Source organism: Aquila chrysaetos, chromosome 5, assembly GCF_900496995.4.
Source record: "Aquila chrysaetos chrysaetos chromosome 5, bAquChr1.4, whole genome shotgun sequence".
Lineage (NCBI taxonomy): Eukaryota > Metazoa > Chordata > Aves > Accipitriformes > Accipitridae > Aquila > Aquila chrysaetos.
Window position 1 is genome coordinate 38,719,533 of NC_044008.1, and position 20,204 is coordinate 38,739,736.

Genomic DNA, 20,204 nt, shown 5'->3' on the forward strand with positions numbered 1-20,204 from the left:
CACAAGTCGCTCCCCACTGGTGCTGCACCACTCTTTATGTAATGGTGGCGCTGAGAGCCTTCCCTCCGTGCTCGGCTGACAAGGCCCCTCAGGAGGGGCTCCGCGCCCCCACCTCCACCACACGACCCCGCCATCCCGCGGCGCCTACACCCGGATCGGTAGCGGGGGAAGCCAGTAAACGCCCCCCCGCCCCCGCCGCACTCAAGATGGCGCCGCGCCGCACTCAAGATGGCGCCGGCGGACAGGGCGGGGTGTGTGTGCGCGTGTGGTGTGTGTGTGTGTGTGTGTGTGTGTGTGTCGGGGGGGGGGGGGTGTGGCACGCACTCAAGATGGCTCCCGGCGCGGCGAACGGGAGATGGCGGCCGCCGCGCAGGCGCGGCGCGCCGCGTCACGCGTCGCGGCGTGACGTGTCGTGCGTGCGCGGCGCGCGGTGACGGAGCGGGTCGGCCGCGTCCCTTTGTTGGCGGCGGCTGAGGCGCGGCGGGGCCGGGGCCGGGGCCAGCGCCGGAGGTGGGGGGGGGGCGGCGGCGGCGGGCGCCAGCCAGGCCGGCGGGGTGGGGTGGGGGGGGGCCGCGGGAGCCGCCGCCGTTTCTTCACCGCCTCGCCATGGACTCGGACGAGGGTTACAACTACGAGTTCGACGAGGACGAGGAGTGCAGCGAGGACAGCGGCGCGGAGGAGGACGAGGAGGACGAGGAGGAGGACGAGCCCGACGATAACCTGGACCTGGGCGAGGTGGAGCTGGTGGAGCCCGGGCTGCGCGTCGGCGGAGAGCGCGACGGGCTGTTAGGCGGTGAAACGGGAGGGCTGGGCCCCGGCGGCGGCGGCGGTGGAGGCGGCCTGGGCGGCGGGCCGGGCCCCGGAGGCGGCGGTGGCCCCGAGCAGGAGGAGGATTATCGCTACGAGGTGCTGACGGCCGAACAGATCCTGCAGCACATGGTGGAGTGCATCCGCGAGGTCAACGAGGTCATCCAGGTGCGACCCCCTCGGGAGCGGCACACGGACCGGGGTGGGGGGGGGGACGGGAACGGGACCAGGACCGGGACCGCGGGGGGGGGGGGGGGGGGGGCGGGGCGGCCCGCGCCGCCAACGGGCCTCGCCTGAGGGGCGCCGGGCCCGGCCCTCCCGCCGCCCAGAACCTCCCCCCACGCGTTCTGAGGGACCCCCAACCCCCCCCGGGGGGGCTCCTCGGTACCCCCCCCCCCGGAGGGGCTCACCGGCACCCCCATCCCCCGGGGAGGCCCCTCGGGGCAGGCGAGGAGCTCGCTTCCTGCCGTGGAAGCGTCGGGGACGAGGCCCTTGGCTTTAAAAGGGCTCCCCTTTCTTTGTGTGGTTTCCAGCCGGCGGGCTGTAATCTGTATTTTGCTTTTCTTCCCCTCCGTCCTCACGCTGGCTGGGCGGGGGGGGAGGGAGGTTAGCCCCTGCAGTTCCTTCGGTAAGCTGGTGAGTCGATGGCAGGCTCTGGAACTTGAGGAGAGGCAGCCAGCCACCGCTCTGGTTTTGTTGCCTTCTTTCCCTTCCCCCCCGCCACATACAAACGCGCTCCTGATCATGGGGTTGAACCTTGTCGTGTTTATTTCCAGCGTAGACCAGGAGGGGATACGAGCAATCGCTTCAAAACGATAACTTTTTTCCCCCCAGTTTTTAAGTATGCCACTTTAAAATTGAAATTGAATTCAAAGTAACAATACTGTCTTAAGATGAAAGTATCGAAGTCGTATCTGTTGGCTCTTGAGCTTTTGGAAAAAAATTCTAACCACTGAAGCTATCTGGCATCCCTTTCTAAATGTTTATGGCAAGGTTTTGCTCCAGCTCACCATAAAGTTTCTGATGCCATTCACTTTTTCTGCAGGTGACCAGAGTGCGTGGGTTTTCTTTTGTTTCCATTTACTCGATACTATTCAGAGTTAGTGCGAGTCAATAGAAAATGCTTCTCCTTTTCCAATATGCGAACAGGAATAGCGTGAGAACGTGAAATCTATGGATACTAAATATTGAAGGGTACAGTGCCCAGAAAGCAGTTATTTTGCTAGTTGTATGTACTTCCAGCGTTGGTAAATCTGTTTAAATATGAGATGCTTTGGTGAATGCTTTTGCCCAACTATTCTGTGCTCTACAGTGGCTATAATAGCAGCTTTAAAATGTTGCTTTGTGTGCTATAAATCCACTGTAGTTTATGTGGAGCTTGATGCAAACAACTGTAAAAGTATTTGCATACTAAATTAGTAAATGGCATTTCTTAAGTCAAATTAGAGTTTATAACTTTAATAATAGTACTGTACATGTAAAGCTGAATAAAGGAGTCTTGTCTAGATTAGCTGATTACCCTGCAGTTAAAGAAGATCTTATGGTTAAGTATGGATGTTTCTTTGCTACCAGATATTGATCCTAATATAGGGAGGGAAGCAAATGGCAAGTAGACGAGTTGGTAACTTAAAGTTTTTACTCTTTGAAATAGCGATTAAAATGGTGAGTCTGTATCTAATGACTAAGACTGCGAAAATCGTGACCCATGCTGCTGTATTGAACAAATTCTACCATTTGTCCTATCTTTGCATAAGCAAAGTGGTGGAAAAGTTCCTGCCAGTGAGGAGCAGTGAGTATTCCTGCACGTGCATTTTCCAGACCTGGCCGGCACGGTGGACTCGTCTACATGTTCTTCATGAACTGATTTCTTGGACAAGGTCCTGGTTTCTGGTCTGTGGGTTTTTCTCCTCTCTTCTACTGCCCATGAGCTGTATGACTTGTGTGCTTGACCTACGAGTTGCAGAACTAATGGAAAGAGGTCAATATAGATCAAGAGACCCTGCTCCTCCTCCTGTATCTGGGGTGGTGGTGGGAGGCCTGACCCTGCGATGGACTTGGCTGCGTTGGGCTCTGCAGGAGCCTTGCAGACCGCCTACACAGAACTGCTGTGGCTGCTGCTTATGCTTTAGTTATTTGTGTTAGGTTTGCAGTAGTTATTCCTGGTTTAACAGAGCAGAGTGCAGAAAACCAGGTTGTTTAGGAATGTCATGGGTAAACTCAGGACCTAAAATCAGCTTAAGCCCTGGAATGTATCAGAAGAGGGTAGAAAAACATTCAGTTGCTCTGAATGGCTTTTAAATACCAGCTTACTGCCATTAGATTTCTAGTCTGTTCAGAGGTAAGTGAACCAAATTCAGCTGATGCTTCAGTATTTGCTCATCCTAGCCTCTGTTTCTGGTGGTGAAATCTTCCAGGGCTCTGTTCTGTTTATTTCCTTGCTTTTGGCGCCCAACCAGGATTGCTGCTGCTGCTTTTCTGGTTCAGTAAACCTTTTCTGGAGTCACATTGGCTCAGGATCCTGCTGCGGATCCTTGGTTGCAGTGCTGTGATTCACTTGTTCCAGTCGAGTACTGGATGGCTTTGGTCTCTGTGTATCTACATTGGGTTCTTGGTATCAAATGATGATGGTTGCGGTTATGTTTTGTAGTGCTTGGGAACTTATTTGTTCAAGTGAGGATGTAATGCAGAGGTGCCCCATACCTGAAAACTTCAGCTATAGGTCTTGTGTCCTCTAATCAGTGCAGGTACTGATTTCTTCTGATCAGGAGTAAGATATAAATAGGATTTTGTTTTTCAGTTGATCATCTTTGCAGCTGCAGTGAAAGGAAAAGGTATCAGTGAGCCATGAAGTATCGGCAAGGGGGTATCTGAGCCGTGGTAGGTATGAGTCTCTGTATTAAATGGCCTTTGTCTGTATTGAAACACTGCATTTGACCACTTTATTAGCTGATAGTACTACTAGTTGAAGGGACTAAATTAAATTTATTCTCCCATCCATTTAGTAATTTCCAAATACAAGCTGTATAAGAAAAACTAACTTCTCAGGACAGGGATTTGATCTGATGAAGACTTTGCAGGAGTAGTAGCTAACTTGTGGTAAACTTACTGGTTACAGAGCCTGTAATTTGCACTGTAGCATGTAAAGGGCTCGTGAAGACGGCTGCTTGGTGCCGAGCTGTTAGCTTTTTTATTGCCTGGCCTTCTAAGACTGCTGAACTTGCAGTGAACTAGGGAGGTTTCAGAATGACTCAAATATTTAGACTATTTTGCATTTGCTCTTTCTTGTCTGAGCCTAAGCGGGCTTTCAGACGTTTAATGATGATTTTTACAGAGTATTTGGCATTTATGCTTTTAATCTGATTTGACTCCATGTGTCGCACAACAAGAATTACCCTTCCTCTCTGAATGCAAAAATAGGGGTATGAATAAGCCCCTTAACCTTGTGCTGTCGATTGGCTGAGACTTTTAAACCCCACCTCAGATCAGAGTATCACTTCCATTATATCACTATGATTATGCAGAGTAGAGAGTCATTTGGCATGTTATTTTGAATTTTAGTTGTCAAAGTAAACGGGCGCATTTCTGGTGGTTTTCCAGCTGCTGGCAGAATAACTTACTGAGCAACTGTAAAAACCTAGACATAGAGGTGATGTTGAACAAAAGGCTTTCTTCTCTCAGAGGCGTTTTCCCACAGTTGAATGTCTTTCCCGTATTCTTCCTCTCTGAACTGTTGTCCAAATAACTTGCTGCCACCGTTAACATCTTTTTTTTTTATATCAGATTGCTATTTCCATCTTTGCTCTAGATTTTCTGAAAATAAACTTGAAAAATGTTTAGAATAGCATGTTTATTTCTGCTCTGAATAGAATACATGATGATCTGTGTCTCCAGTCTTGCTCGGCCCAGTGTTCTCCTTGCCTTGTTGCAAGCTTGTGCGATTTCAGTAGTTCTCAGTTGAGTTCATTTCCCCTTTTTGGTCACCTTTTTCTGGAGCATTCCAATGACATCATTGTGATGTCACTGACCATATTCATTCTTTCTGGACTTTGTAATGGCGAGGTGTTGAAAATACTGGGATGAAGCTCCGAGGTGGCTGGTGTTTAAAACAAGGTGCAGAAAAGGGAGTTGAGCCTCTTCTTTTTCTCCCCACCCCGCAGCAGCGAGCAAGACCCTGGATGCGGCCAGGTGTTGTGCCTGACTGCCGCGTGGTTGTGAGCATGTCGAGCTTCAAACCTGGGCTTTCTCTGGAAGGAGGTGGCATCATTGGATCCAACAAAAGTTAGTCTAGCTCAAAAATACCTTTTCTTTTTACTATAGGCTTTAAAGTAAGGTTCTTCAGAGCAGCGCAGGTTATGTGTAACATCAGAGCATTTGTAATAAATACTGGTTTCTTATTTACATGATGAAGGTGGCTGACTTCTTTGGAAGGAAGGCCAGGTCCTTACTGGATAAAAGCTTTGCTGTTAAAATAAGCCAAAACCCCAGGCCACTCCTAAGTTACAAAGCCATGTTTGTTAAATTTGTTGAGGAGCGGCTTTTTTGAGAGGCTGGCAGAGTTGAGGCGGTGCAGATATCCCCCAGAATGCTGCAGCCCTGCGGTTAAATAGAGCTCTGTTATGGCAAGTGCAAACCCATTGTCGCTTGGCAAAAGGGGTCTCGTTAAACAGTGGCTTTACTTGCTTGGACAAAATGTGCTAATTTCCAGTTGTAACTTAGGAAATGTCCCTGATGCTGGTGTAGTTCAGTGCTATGGGCAGTATGTTTCATAGATGTTGTCCACAATAGGAATCACTTGCCAGTGAGCAACAGGAATTGCTGCTGTTGTACAGGATCGTGCTTAAAACTGTATTTAATGTTAGAGATGACATCTTGAAAACTCGGAGTACTTGAAGCTGCTTGACAAGCATTAGGTAGGAGTCCGTGGGTGGAAGCACTTCAGGCTGGTGCTTCTTGCATTTGGGTCTGCTGGCGCTGCCTGCACAAGGTGAATTTGCAAGCCTCTAACTTCTCTTATTGTGTGGTTAGTTATTTGATAATAAAATTCTTATTGGGCCCTAAATGTTATGATGCTGGAAGGAAATGCTTTGTTATACTCTTTGTTTCTGTCATGCGGTGTTTATAAGGTGTTTCATTATAGTAGGAATGCATTTAATATTTCCAAGGAACGGAGTAAACTTCATTGTGACAAAGCATTCCTGAAATCTGGTATAAGTAATCACTGCAAAGCTTTGGAAGTGACATGGTATCTGTTTCCTGGCTGCCAGGACATGTAATTCTGAATATAATAGAATTTTTTTTAAGACTTATTTTAAATTTCAGTGTTACCAGGTAGAAAAGTCTTGGTTTATCTGTTAAGTCTCCAGAGTAATTTAAACTTTGTACTTAGATGACCCATTTGCTTAGTGCTTTAGATTTCCGTTTCTGTTAGGCCAAATGTAAATCTCATGGCTGGTCATGAGGAAAAAAATTTGATGGTGGTTTCTTTTGTCTCAACATAATTTTGCAAAGATCACAACAACGCTGCCTCCTCTCAGGGGCCTTGTGGATGCAGGTGGGGACTGTCATGTATTGGGGATATTTCAAAGTGAAACTGAAAACACTCTTTGGTTTTTTAGCTGCTTTAAAACATTTGTTTCTAAAAGCAAGAAGCAAATAGTAAATAGAATTATTGCTATTCCTGTGGGTTTAATTTTAGTGAGCAGGACCATACTTGCCATGCAAAGTAGAAGTGTTATTTCTGCCATAACTTGGAAACTGGTGTGCCTTGGAGAAGTCGTAATTGAGTCTGCAGCATTCGCGGTCCTTGGTGTGAAACAACAGCTATTTCTGGGTGTTAAGCGTAATTAAAAATGAAACTATAGCTTACACTTTTATACTTGTCCCAAGCTCAGACTCCTTAGTTTTAGCCTTGCATGAGTTAAAGTTCATAATAGGAAATAAAACCCAAAGCTCTATGCTCTTTGTGTTGCTGTGATGTTATATGGAAGTGTAAGGCAGTCCTGTGTCTATTAAAAAAATATTTCACATTTTTTGCTTAGTGTTGTTTGGCAAGCAATGTTAAATTTAGGAGCATGGCACACAGAATTTCAGTTTGAGTCTCTGCTTCTTGTCATTAAAACTGAGACCTGGAAAACTTCAACATTTGTTTGAAGTGATGCCGTTAATTCATAAATTAAAAGTAGCTCCCTGTACAGCACCTCCGCGAGTGTCCTTTGCACCTGTTGATTTGTTTTCAATTTTTTGTTTTGAAAATAATCTTTCTTCCCCTTTACTCCATGAATGAGATAAAGTAAACAAGAATGTGGTTCTGCTGTTTGGTGTCAGATGCAATGGAGCAGTTTAAGGAAGTGATCGTTGATCTCCAAGCTGTGCTCCTGTTACAATAGTGAGTCAAGATTTTCATACAGAAATAATTTGTAGGAGCCTTTTCTTTCTGGAGGATGTAGCTGCTTGTTCCTCTGCTTAGGAAAGTCCCTTTTGAAGGGTTGGTAACTAGGAAAAGAATCCAGAATTTGTCACAAGAGTTGTGACTTTCTATGGCAAGTAACTGTGAAGCTGAAAGTCCTATCCATGTAGCTCAGTCCGTAACTTACCTGTTCAGGGTCATGCTTCCAGTCCTCTGGACTTGTACTGCTTTTGGAGTTAGATGGATCTAAAAATATTGCAAGTGATGTTTTCTCTTGTTTGTGGCTGGCTACACTGTATTATTGGCAGCCATAAAGAATGTTTGGAGGCTTTTGCTTGTATACAAGCATATAATGCTGCTGAATTTCGTAAAGTCATTCAGTAGCTTCAGCAATTGCAAGAAAAATGCAGCCTCGTTTATTGTAAAACACACACGGAAGGTTCATAGCTACTCGGTAATGCCAAATGGTGCATTTGAGTGCAGCCCAGAATACAGATGCCTGCGTGTTTGAGAGAGGACTGCTGAGCTCATGTAGGATATCGGTGCAGGAGGCTCTAGTGTGACAAGGAAGTGATCGACTCTGCGTGAGCTGGAGAAAAAAAATTATTTTTTAATTTGATAATGGAAATTCTCATAATATTTAGGTATCTTCACCATCCCAGGTGTTTACTGTTGAGAATGTTGAAAACCTTGAGTTTGTCTGGCCTGTATTTGATTCCTTAGCTTGCCTTTAGCTTTAGATCTTGAGCTGTGATGGAAATATTGTTTAAGTGAATGCTTTAAAAACTGCTGTTTGAAGCTTCCTCAGTACTTGAGTTTCACACGTAACTTAGTTTGGTAGTGTTTGTACTTCACAAGTCGGTGCTTTTTTTTAGAATTTCAAATGTCCATATAACTACAGACACTCTTTCAAAAGAGGTCCCTTGTTTACATGGCGTAGCAATGCTGAGTAATTATTTTTGGTATTCGGAGTAGTTCACTGTGGTGAGTGTTTGAACCGCTCTATGTATGCAACACTCAAATACAACTGTGCATCAAGTCTTTTGCCTGTTTGTAGAGACTGAGAACTCTTGCCAAATGTCAAGAATAATTTCAGATCCAAAGTCTTATGTAGATAACTTTCAACAGTACCTAAGTCACTTAGAACAAGGAAGAAGCTAATAAGCTGTTTAAATACTTTTCAGAAAAATTTGCTTCTTCCCATTGTAGCTTAGCTGCCTGCTTGTGGACATGTTGGCTTGCCTTGTGCAAGTGTCTTGGCAATGGTGGTGCATTCTGGCATTGCCAATGGTCTTGCCAGCTGTTTTGGGCAACATCTGAGAGCTGGCGGGGCACCTAGCTGGTAGGCATTGCCACTGCCTAGTAAAGAGCAAACAAAAAACTCTGAAAGAATTGGCTCAGGAGGGACACGTGTACCCCTTTGGTGTCCTCCCTTTGGAGGAGCGTGGAGCCTAGAGAGCTTAAGTGGCGAGCACTACTTCTCTGTGACTGTTATGGTGTGTGCCTGTCCTTGCTGCCAGGCTCTGGCATGTCTGTGTGACAGCAAAAGATTGTAGTCCTCTGTGGATATATATGGGGGAGAGAAACGAAATACTGCTGCTGGGGACAGTGGAACAACCGAGAGCCCTGTGAGCAGGTGGTTCTTGGCCATAATCTAGGACTAACTGCGTGATAGCCTATGTACCACCTACCTAAAACTCGGCTTCTTGGCCTTCTCCTGAGCTACTGATGGTTTCTAGCTGGTGCCCACTTGCTTGGGCTGACGTGTTAAGTTCCTTCTCCCCAGCCTTTTCTAAAGCATTCTTGGTTTTGTGTCTTCCTCAGTTAAAACTTTCACGTCCCAGAGCGCCATGTGGCACCTCTCATTTCCAGGGACGAGCAGTGAAGGGATCCTGTCTTGGCCATCTACCTCAAAATTAGGTCTTCTGGGAAAGTACTTGTGGCTGAAACGTAAAGGCATGAAAGAGAAAAGGTTTTTCCTGTGACTTACTCGATTCTCTGACTTCTTGATCTGAGGCACCCTCTACGTTCTGGGACACCATGAACTTGCCTTTTCTTGTGGGGAGGGTGCATGTTAATTCACAAAAGATCAAGCTTTGATTGGTTTGTGATTTGAGGAGTTGGGGAGCTGGAGGGAGATAATCCCCAACGTTGGAAATTAAAAGTTTGGGTATTTGCTTATTGCCTTTACAGCCCTTCAGAAAAATTGTCTGTGCTTGATGGAGTAATGTTTTGTGTGTTATTTCACCAGATGAAGGATGCAGACTCTAAACTTGGTTTTCCAGCAGATAAGCAGGATAGATATAGTAGGAGTTCCTGCTCAGAAGGATTTTGCTTGGGCACAGTTGAAGCCTTCTTGAAGTGGATACTAAAAATGTGGAACCAGAAGAATCTGTATAATTGCACCTGAAAATAGTCAACTGACAAAATAACTGACTATTTTGGGTGTTAGTTCAAAGATTTATATATTTATTTTTTTTTTAAACTTAGTATCTGCCTATTCCTATTAAGGAGAAAGTGTGAAGAGACTTTCTTCCAAGATAAAGAAATGAAAATTTTAAGTGGTTCTGAAGGCTTTTGCTTCCTCCTGGTATTAAGCTAGGGCAACCTCCGAAGGAGCGTGGTGAGTAAGCTATGTACTACCCTGGCAAAGTGCATTTGACCTGTTTACTTTAGCAAAACTTTTTTGGAGGCACAGAGAAAGTAGCTGGTATTTGAACAACCCCATTATATAAAAATGACAGGAGGACATACTTGATTTTTACTGTTTCTGTGCTGCTTTGATGTGTGTGTGGAAGCTGGTGTAATAGTTACTGCGTAGTGAAATACTTCAATCTGGGTAACTTCCTTTTAGGTTTTTTTTTAGGTTTTTCTTTGGTTTTCTGAGCTAAGGCAGCATGGGCTGTTGTTGGTAGCCTTCCATTGCTGCTTGGCTTGAAACACCAATAAACTCGAGCTGTTGTGGTGCTTTGAGTTTCTTTGGGTGTTTAATACTTGTCCCAAGCAGTGCTTTTTGAGATGCAGGCGTGTATAGACACGTGCACCTGCAACATGAAATAGGGGCATGGTTACATGTATGTTGCTCTTGGCTTAGGGCAGTTCCCATTCCCTTACTGCATGGGTACTACTCTTCTCAGGTCCAAGTAATGAATGGGATCAGTGAACTCTCTGATTAAATGTGCCTCCTTTCTGCTCTTATCAGTCAGCCCACTGTTTGACCCTGCGAGCGGTTGCTTTTCTCTATTTGCCAGAAGTGATGGTGGTTGAATTGCTCAACTCTGTACTGTCAGCAAAAGAAATGCATGTGTATCTACACCTGAAGACAAGGTTTTTGTGGCCTGTTTTGGGCGCACATACAATTATAGGTGCGTATTTAACTTTTGAAAGAGCTCTGGATAGTTTTTCAAAACTTTGATCCCCCCCTGCAGCTGATAACTTTGGATTGTGTGTGTTCTTGTGTAACAAAATACAAACACAATCAGCATTCCTTTGTCTGGCAGATAGAAATGCAGAGAGGGATTAGGGGAAAACAGAATTCATGTGAGTAAACAGTCTCCCTTGCAGTGAGCTTTCCTGTGTGGGAAGAATACCTTAAGAATTAACTCCTAATAATCTACATCCTAGTCATGCTCAGGGACCTGAGAAATAGGGAGGTGGAAGGAATGATCTGGAAAGAAGAGGAGTTAAGGATCTCTTTTGGGAAGAAGGGAGAATGTGTGGGAGAGCCATGTCTCGAGGGTGTAACTGAAGGAGAAACCTCCCAAGGCCTGATGAGGTTAGACTCCAGAGTAGCTGCTCGGAAGTGACAGAGCTTTGCTGATCAATGTATATTAAAACTAGGCTGAACAGCAACTTTTTATTAAAAAGATAGGAAGAACAACACTCCAACAGTTAGTTAGCAGCTTCATTTCTCTTCTGGGAGCTCTGACAGGTGCTACTAAGTCCTGACTGTAAGGCCCTGCCTTAAAGTGAAGAATGAGGGTTCTCATTCTGCATTCCTCTTTACCTGAGTAAGTGATCCCAATAGATGCTGTTAATGTGAAGTTTGGTTTTGTGTGAAGTGAAGGTCTTTGGGCTAAAATCCCACCTAGTACGCATACAGGAAAATAAAGTAACGATTTCTAAGTACTGTGAAGATCTGATGAACAAATGTGTCCGACATCTTTGTTTTGGTAGTTAGTAATATTTCTGTGATGACTGAAAGCTGTCTGAGAAAATTGAGGTGGTATTCTTTGATTTATATGTATTATATATGCGTTAGCATGTTCTGTAATAACCATTTTCTTTATTTTACTTGGTAAAATGATGTGTTTGAAATGTCTTTATTTGTATTGCTAAGAGAGCTGAAATTAATACTTGAAAATTTACTCTGCTATATTTTTCTGTTGGATGATGACAGTTGATAGTAAATGCAAGTGTAGTTCTGTATGACAGCAAAGATCGAGTCTAATGTGATACAGGTCTAGGACTATTGTGGTTTAGAAATGCAAGATACTTTGTCTTTGGTAATTTGTATTGGGGCACTGGAAATGTGTTCAGAGATTGTATAGAAACTGGTATGATGCTTGAGAAACTGGTAAAATGCTTGCTGTTTGGCTGGCTTTCTCAATTTCTGAATCTGTCATCTACTTCATGTCGTTACTGTTTGGGAACTGTGTTCCTAGCTCTGATATTTTTTTTGCTGGTATGGTAGCTTCTAGGAGGGGAACAGGGTGGATAGACTTGGAGCTGTCTTTAGGGATGCCTGGGATGGCTGATACTGAAACTATGTGGAGGGAGAGTGCTTGGAGATGTTTGGGATCTATGTCATCCTCATACACCACAGGGTAATTCCCCTGGCTGGTGTCCTGCTATCACTTGCAAGGGTATCTCCACAGGCAGGCAGTGCTGTGATTTGGAAGAGGCTGGGTGCCAGCCTTTCCAGTGCACTTAATTATCTGCCAGTCATTAATGTAATTATTCATATTGCTAGCCTTTCACATCAGTTATAAAGCAGGACTGATTAGGTGGGTCTTTTCTCTTGCAGAAGCCTGATGATAGGTTGTAATATTTTAATGGGAAAGGAACAAGGGATATCCTTGTCAGCCAGCACACAGTCCCATCAAATACAAAATTGCACATCCAGGTTTGTTTCCTATTCACTGCTGAAAGGAAGATATTCCAGGTGCTTTGGAGGGTCTGCACATACTTGCCAGCTTAACTCAACTGCTTTAGAAACAGTTTTGATTAAATGAGTGCAAGTTTATGTAGAGGCAAGTCTTCAAAGTCCCTAAATAAGAAAATGGTGAAAAAATTCGAGGTTTCCTATTTTCCCAGCTGTATGACTTGTGTTTTGTTATTTCTGTATTGAATCCCAACAGAGTATTTTCTCTTAACTCGAGGGAGCTCAGGTACTTGGTTAAAAATACCTGCAGCAGTCAGAGACTGCAGTTACAATTTTAGGTGTATCTTGTTAAAGGATGGGAATGAGAATGAACAAGAGAATTGCTAAACTCTTCATGCCTCGAGAATATCCTTTCTTCAAAGGTGGCTTCTGCGGAGCCCTTGGAGGAAAAAGTTTTGGGGAGTAAACAGGCAAAATTACTTCTTGTAGCGGAAATCCCGGCTTGTAAAATAGGATGTTGCCAGGGCTCTGTTTTGTTGGCTATAAAACTAAGAAAGATTAAATAAGCAGAGTATGGTGAATAAACTGCAAAGTCATCATTAAAAAACGGTCTGAGCTAGAAGAGGCTTGTTGGGAAAAGGATGCTGGCAGATTTTCCTAGTGCAGATGCAGCTTCTGCCAGCAGAAAAAAGTGCTTTTGCAGGTATAGCTGCTTTTGTGCGGGGAAGTGATATAAGCTATAACCACATCTGCTCTGGGGCTTTTGCCAATGCAAAGATATTGCCAAAGATTACATCCCCAAGACAGTGCTGCATTGGCAATGATTTCCTGGGCCTATATAGTTTAAGAGTGTTAAGGTGGCTACGTTTGTTTTTTGTTGGGTGTTTTTTTTTTTTTTTTTTTTTTTTTTTTCCTGATAGAGAGTTGTAGACTAAGGCATAGTCATCACTGGGGTAGATTTACTGCCTATTTGTCAAGGTGACATTGTGTGTACAAAACATTTTGCCAGTAAATACTTCAAGGGTTAAGCTCTTCCTGTTTTGTATTATATCGCATTGCAATTTGGCAAGACATCCGTCTTTCTGCTGAATGATGCAGAGATGATACATGGCCAGGGTCTGCTGTTGGAAAATGGGAAGGTGGCGGTAAGAACTGGGATCCAGTTTTGAAGCTGGATTGCTAAATGGGGATGCGTGTTCAATCTACGCTGAATGGTGACTGACTGCTGTGGTACAGCATGGTGCACCGAAGTGCTTTGTTTAGCCAGGTGTGTGTGACAGTAAAGTTTAGGGCCTTTGTCAGTGATGAGGAGATGAAGTCAGCCCAAGGGAGGTGTGGTGTGGTTTTTTGTTTGTTTGTTTTTGTTTTGTTTTTTTTTTTTTCTTTTGTGAAGTAATATAGAGTGTGTTACTGCTTTTGTGAGTGGGTAAAATTTCCGTTCTGTCCAAGTGAAGTGTGCTGGAGAGGGAATGGTTTGTAAAGGTGGGTGCTGCTTTGAGGAAAGGACAAAGTCAGAAGCAATAAGGGACAGAGACATTAAGAGAAGTACCTAGTGCTTGGATGCTCACCAAAATGAGGCCTGGAGGAGAAGATAAGATGGAAGAATGTTAAGGATTTTTCCTCCATAAAAATTCTCTAATGCTCTTGTAAAGTGCCACTGGCTAAAACTTGCTCAGCTAAGCCTATGCTTCTCATCAGTCACATTGTCTCTGAAGGGGTTAACAGTTGCATGCCACCAGTGACTGTGTATCCAAATATATCCCAGCTAACCTGGCCACTGCCATGAGAGAAGTTTTTAATTGGGATGGCTTTCATTTAATTTTCATGGTAGATCTTTAACTTACTGATTTTTGTGGGTGCTACTTCATTGTGCTCATGGAAGAAGTTATTGTGCATTACCATTTTCTTCTCCCTGTCTGCATATTTGTTGGAAAATGTTAATTATAATGTTCTGAAGTGGAAGCCTGGATTCAGGACACAGGCTGCACAGGTGTGTTATTTTAAGATTTTTGCATGGTAAGTATTTTACCCCAAGCACCTGAGAGTCTGAGAGCTCTGACTTCTGCTGCAGGAGGTAGCCTGTCCTTTTGCTCTCATTCTTGTCAGAAGACGAAAATGCTGTGTAGTCAAGCACCACAATAACTGCTCAGTGAGAAGAACCACGTGTTTTGTGCTGGCAGTGCACTTTGGGGTAAAGCTCTGTTCACAGTTGGGGGTTATCCTGGAAACAACTGATTTTGAGGAATCAACAGCAGTTGTCTTGAGGTGATGTACAATTTGGGTGGATTGTCTGTCTCCTCTGATAAACATCTCGTCTGTCTTTGTGATTGAGCGTACTGTGATAGATGATCTCCATTAGTGCCCAGTAACAAAAGCAGGTGGGAGACAGATCACCCGACAATTTGAGACTTAACCAGCATTTGAGAGACACATTTAAGCTGGACATCCTTGGGGTCTGATTCTCTGCATGTGCACTGTCTAAAGGGAGGGCACCCTTTCTTTAATCATCATCTGGAAGGACCTTTGAGACCAGGAAAAGGACAATTTGAGAGACCTTTCTAGAGAACTTGTAAAACTTAATCCAGAAAATAAAGTAGTTGTTTTCTTGGCACATGTTTGAGCCTACAGACAGACCTGCCATGGAAATTGTCTATGGAAAAAGAACACAAGTTACTGGGAATTTACCCTCCCCAGTATAGTTGTGATGTTGGGTGTCAGAAAAATATTATCATCCTCTGTTTGCCTCATTTTGTCTACACAGTTCAAGTATGCCATGGTATCATTATTTCTTCAAGTTATTCTAGGAAAAAAAAATAGTCTTTTGACATTACGAAATACTTACAGGATGCTCTTCTAGGAAGGACTTCGAAGATGTGTGTGGGGGTTGTTTTTAAGTGGAATAGACTTTTTTTGGTCGGATACTGTTCTGTTACAGCAGATCTTCATGAATGAGGCATGATAACAGATCTTCAGGAATGAAGCGATGGTTTGGCCTTTTTGAAGAGGACACGCAGTATGCTGTTGTATATTGTGCTGTAAGATACTTTCTGTAAAAGTGCCATCAGAAAAGCAAATTCTCAAAACTGTTCTGTGTGGCTGTAAGATTCTTGTGCAGTACCAATTTCTTACTAAGTTCAAGGGCAACTTCTAATACTTTCACACATCTGCTAATAGCATCCTCTTAACACTGCCCATCCATTGCCTTTTGACCTGGTGATGCCTTTGAACATGCTTAAAGCAGCAAAAGTGAAGTTCTGTTATCTTAAGGGCATGCAAAATCCACGGAGAAGTCCCAGCTACTGCTGACCAGTAAGTAGTTCACTGGCCAGGGTTGAAACGACCTGTTCTTGACGTTGTGTGAGCTGCTGAAAACTGGAGCTAGCAGAGACAGCAGTTTTGCTACCTCATGGGGAGGAACAGTGCCAGTTTCCTACAGAGATATCAAGCCTGTGAAATGGGTATAGCCCTATGGGTGAATCTGGCTCTGGACCAGAATCTGGCAATGTACAATGCTGACTATGGTGAAAGAGTGAAATCAATGTACCGATACATATTTGAGTGAGGAAAAAGAAGCAGGGAAAGCTTTTTTTTTTGAGACAAGACTTCTACAAAATGATTTAAAGGAGAAAGCAATTGTACAGTTCTTCTTTCAGCTTTATTCCTTCACCATCTGTTTCTGCCTGCAAACAGGACAGTTTCTGTAGGTCACATCGGCAGACCTGTACTTTCCCAGAAATATACAGTTCATTCAGAAGTTGAGTCACTGAAGACAACATTCCCCTGAAACCCAAATGCGGTGCTTTGGGTTGTTTTCCTTTTATCAACTTGATGAGTAGCTGACCTGACATATGCCACTTCTAGTCTTTCCAACATTGACTAATAAAAGACCTTAAAAAAAAAAAAAAAAGGTGTATTTCTGTCTTGCCAGGCTCATGACATGGTTACGTTGAGGACGCATCTTTGTAGAGATTGGCAGTATTCCCACAGTTTACTATCAAAATCTTATGTTTGGTAGCCCAGCTGAATATAGCCCCCAGACACTGTAATGACATAGACAGGGCTAGGTTCTGCTCTTCTTAGTAGCTGGACTGTACTCCTGAGCAGCCACTTCCTTCAAGGTCTGTCTTGCAAATGGAGAAAGCTTTCGGAAGAAAGATGTCAAGGTGCTGTATTTTTCTTCAAGATGAGAAATAGTATTTCTGGATTATGCTTTCTGGCATGTAAGCTAAAGTTGCTGGTGGGATAACAGTGGAGAAAAGGGGGACCTCTGGCTGTAACTTGCATCAAATTATACCCTGATATGCTTTAAAGTCTTTGGGATAAGAAGATTTGGGGAGCCTGTTGACATGAGGAAGACCCAACTTTGACATGTCTGACACATGGCTCTCAGCAGACTGATTTCACAAACAAATTTCTTGGAAGCAAGTCCCTGTTGTCTGAGTTGTACCAACTCAGCTGTCTGGCCACATGGTGATCCCGCTCTGGGTTAAAATAAACCAGCAACCCCTTTAACCTGGGTCAGTTCCTCTATCTGGTTCACTTGTAGCTGTGCAAGCAGTTGTGCTCCCATCGCTGAGCAGTCAGCGGCAGGCCAAGGAGCCAGCGGTTGCATGAGCTTGTGTTGCTGCTGAAATAGATACCTTCTGAGCTGTTCCTTCTTGGTCTGGTGGTGATGGGATGCAGCTTCTTTGGAGCAGGCTCTGGAGAGCACGTTTTAGTGCCCTGCCTAGTTACTGCCCTATTTCAAAGTAAAATAAAAATTCAAGTAGCTGTTACTTTATCTTATAGGCAAAAATAAGAGCTGGTGCATAGCTAAGCCATTCTGGGTTTCTGGAGTCTTCCTCAGTGTCTCTAAAATCTTGTGCAAGGGAAGAGATTTCTTACCTGGTTCTGACTAACCTGTGCAGTTGGGCTAAGCCAAGGTATTTTGGTACGTACTGCCCAGTCACTAAACTCCTCAGCCTTATTCATTGTTTCTTTCTGTGGCAAAATGTGCTTTTGCATTCCTCTTGAACCAACATAGTATATTTTCTTCAAGCCTGGCATTAGTGAGTTGACATACTGGTTTGAGAGAAGAATTGAAACCATACCCATGTGTTTTTTCTAGTCTTCTAGAGTCTGTTGGTCTGAGAGACTGTGCAGGACTGAAAGTATGAAATGATGCTTCTTTCTGCCATTGGGGATGCTTGTGATCTGGAGAAAACGAGCAGTTTTCCTGTTTGATGGAGCTGGATCTGTTTATGGTACACATATAGGAACAGTGCAGTAACTGTCTGGCAGGTCATAGTGAAGTGTGGGGTAAGAACTTTTATAGGGTTGGGGTCATGTACGATAGAAGGGGAAAAATGGAGCCTGGAGGTCTGGAAGAGCAGTGGTGTATAATGTCAAGCAGGAAGGGGACTGAACTATGGTTTGTGGATACTGATCGTGCGAGTAGTATTCTATGGATGAGCAGGGAAGGTGACTACATGTTGTTTTTGATTGGGACACAGAGGTCTGGTATCGCTTTTTCTAAATAGCTGTCTGTTTGTTTCATTGATTTCTCATCCTACAAGAAGTAATGTTGTGAGGCACTGAATGTTGATTGAAGGTTTGGCATGAGGGGGAAATTGGTGATTACCAGGGACCCAGACTCTACCTGGATGAATTTGCAGGTCCTTTACATTCAGGGTAGCCAAAACTCTTTTGGGGCTTTTAATATTACCTTGTCCACTGCCTAGCTGCAGTGCTGTGTGCTGTTTTCTTCCTCTGCAATGGGAGATATTAAGGAGCTACTGAAATAGTAAACTGGAAGGATTATATGGAAATGATGCCATCACCTTCTCCTACTCTTTTAAGGCAAGTCTTTGCAAATTCATGAGTGGGAGGCAATGGGTTGAATAAACCCATTCTGAAACGTACTCTGGCACCCATGTGCTCCCACTCCCGTTCTCTTAGTATGTCAGCTGTAGTCACTCAGTGGGAACTCTGGAAACTATAACTGTGGTTCATGTTGCTTACGCAGATTTGCTGAGCTTTTTGCTCATACATTGGGATTTCTTGTGGTGGGAGACACCAGGAGAAGGGAAATGCTTTGGGTGATACTGCCTTTGTGGGCAGTAAAACAATGGTGCTCCTTATTTTAAAAGAATTAAAGTGAGAAACGGTTTGTGAAAGCGCGTACATTTGGACACCTCTTGTTCCATAGTCCTCAAGGAGCGTACAGTGGCATAACTTGCTTGAATTCACAGGGCCTCTGTACCTGTGGGCCTTTGCTCTTTAAAGGGTTGGCTTTATACTCCAGAACTGTAGCAAAAAGAAGTAGAAGCCAAAACAATCTTCAAATTAAATGTATAAAATAAGGGTTAACATCTCTCTGTATCCTGTCATCAAACCATAGATCTCCTGGTATGGAAGTAAGTGTAGCTGAAATACTGGAAAATACCTTCCCCAGTTGTAGCCCACATGCAGTTTTTAATTTGTGTAGAGTTGGTGGTGGAGCTTCTGAAGTCATCAGAGAGCCAGTGCTGCCCAGCACACTTGAGCAGCATGGCAAATCCATCCGATCTTCTTTTGATTTAAAAGTATTACGGTGTGAATTCAGTTCTTGCACTTCCAAACTTGCTAATTCATGCCAGAGTTTTTGCTTTAGTATTTTTTTTCTCATTTTAAAAGCTTTGTTAGACAATGGATCCTTGTTGCGGCTCCTAATCATTAACCTGAAAACTTTCCAAAAGGCTCAGAGAAAATGTAAAGCAGCTGACTGCTTCATTTCTGTCTCTTGAACCAATTAACTGAAGTAATAGGAGTTTTCTCTGAAGTTGCTTTTTATTATCTTCATGTTCATCAGACCTAAAAACAGGGAAGTGCAGATAGGTTACTACAAACTGAGTTCATAATATTAAGCTGCCATTTGGTGCCATCATGTAATGGTACTAATTCAGTAATACCATAAAACTTAATTTTCAAAATTAAGAGATGATGTGTGAAGGGAAGTTAATGAGATGAAGAAAGATGTAGGAAGCTAAGGAGATGATCAACATCGAAGCTGAAGCCTGTGTATGTGTTAATGGGAAGGTACAGGGAAGTGGTAAATGCCAGCCGGAGGGCAGCAGTTGACAGCAGTGACTGGCAGTGTCACAGGGAAGTAGCGTGGCTTCCTGCGGAGTTGCTTGGAAATGCCAGTCGCAGGAAACAGGTAAATTTTGGGGTGACTCAGAGGTGGGTAATTCAAAAAAGGCACTTAGTGTGGCCTCAGTGGGGCTGTAGGATGCAAAAACCATATCCTCAATGGGTCCATAGAGATTGAATAGTACTGATTTTGTTGTTGGTATAAATAACTGGTGTTTGAAAGTTGGGAAGTATCTCAGATCCACCTGTGTGTGTGTTGTACTGGCGCCATAAACCATGAGATGGCTAATGGCAGAAATGTACCATGGTGTGATTCTCTCCCAAGCCTCAGGGGATGGCAGAGGAGGGGAGTATGGGTGGATGGTGGCAGACTTATCTGTTTAGCTGCTGTCCTCATCTTCTCACAACAGCCCTCTTATGTTCTGTCTGTAATCGAGGCAGAGAATATTAGCTTATGTGAAAGTTTTCCAGCAGCTTCTCAGAGTGCTCATGCAGTGTTGCTTAAAAACTAACAAGTTTGAAGATACCGTCTTTAGGAGATCATGTCCTGGAAGTACTCTACACTTAGATCTCATCTTTTACATTCAGTTCCTGGGAATTTGATTAAGCTGCTAGAAATGAGGTTTTGTGCTTGTAAGATTTCTGGAGATTGTCTCCTGAAAGAATAGATGTGAATGGATCTTCACAAGTGAAGGTCACTCAGTGCACTTGCAAAACAATGCAAAAGTTACTATGACAGTCTTACTGTAATGTGATTCAGGCTAAAAGCTTGTTTAA

The 20,204-nt window shown here is 43.9% G+C and overlaps 1 protein-coding gene across 5 annotated transcripts in view; it reads left to right on the forward strand.

The window, feature by feature from the left end:
* Positions 1 to 539: 539 nt before the first annotated feature.
* Positions 540 to 20,204, forward strand: part of ARIH1 (ariadne RBR E3 ubiquitin protein ligase 1) — a 63,425-nt gene continuing 43,760 nt past the window's right edge. For 2 of the 5 annotated variants that reach the window (XM_030013821.2, XM_030013822.2), the window contains exon 1: positions 542 to 975. In XM_030013821.2, coding sequence (XP_029869681.1) covers positions 607 to 975 — 369 coding nt within the window. In that variant the 5' untranslated portion in view covers positions 542 to 606. Of the gene's footprint in view, positions 976 to 20,204 lie in introns of all 5 variants that reach the window. The other 3 variants (XM_030013820.2, XM_041123391.1, XM_030013824.2) reach the window with 3 other exon arrangements.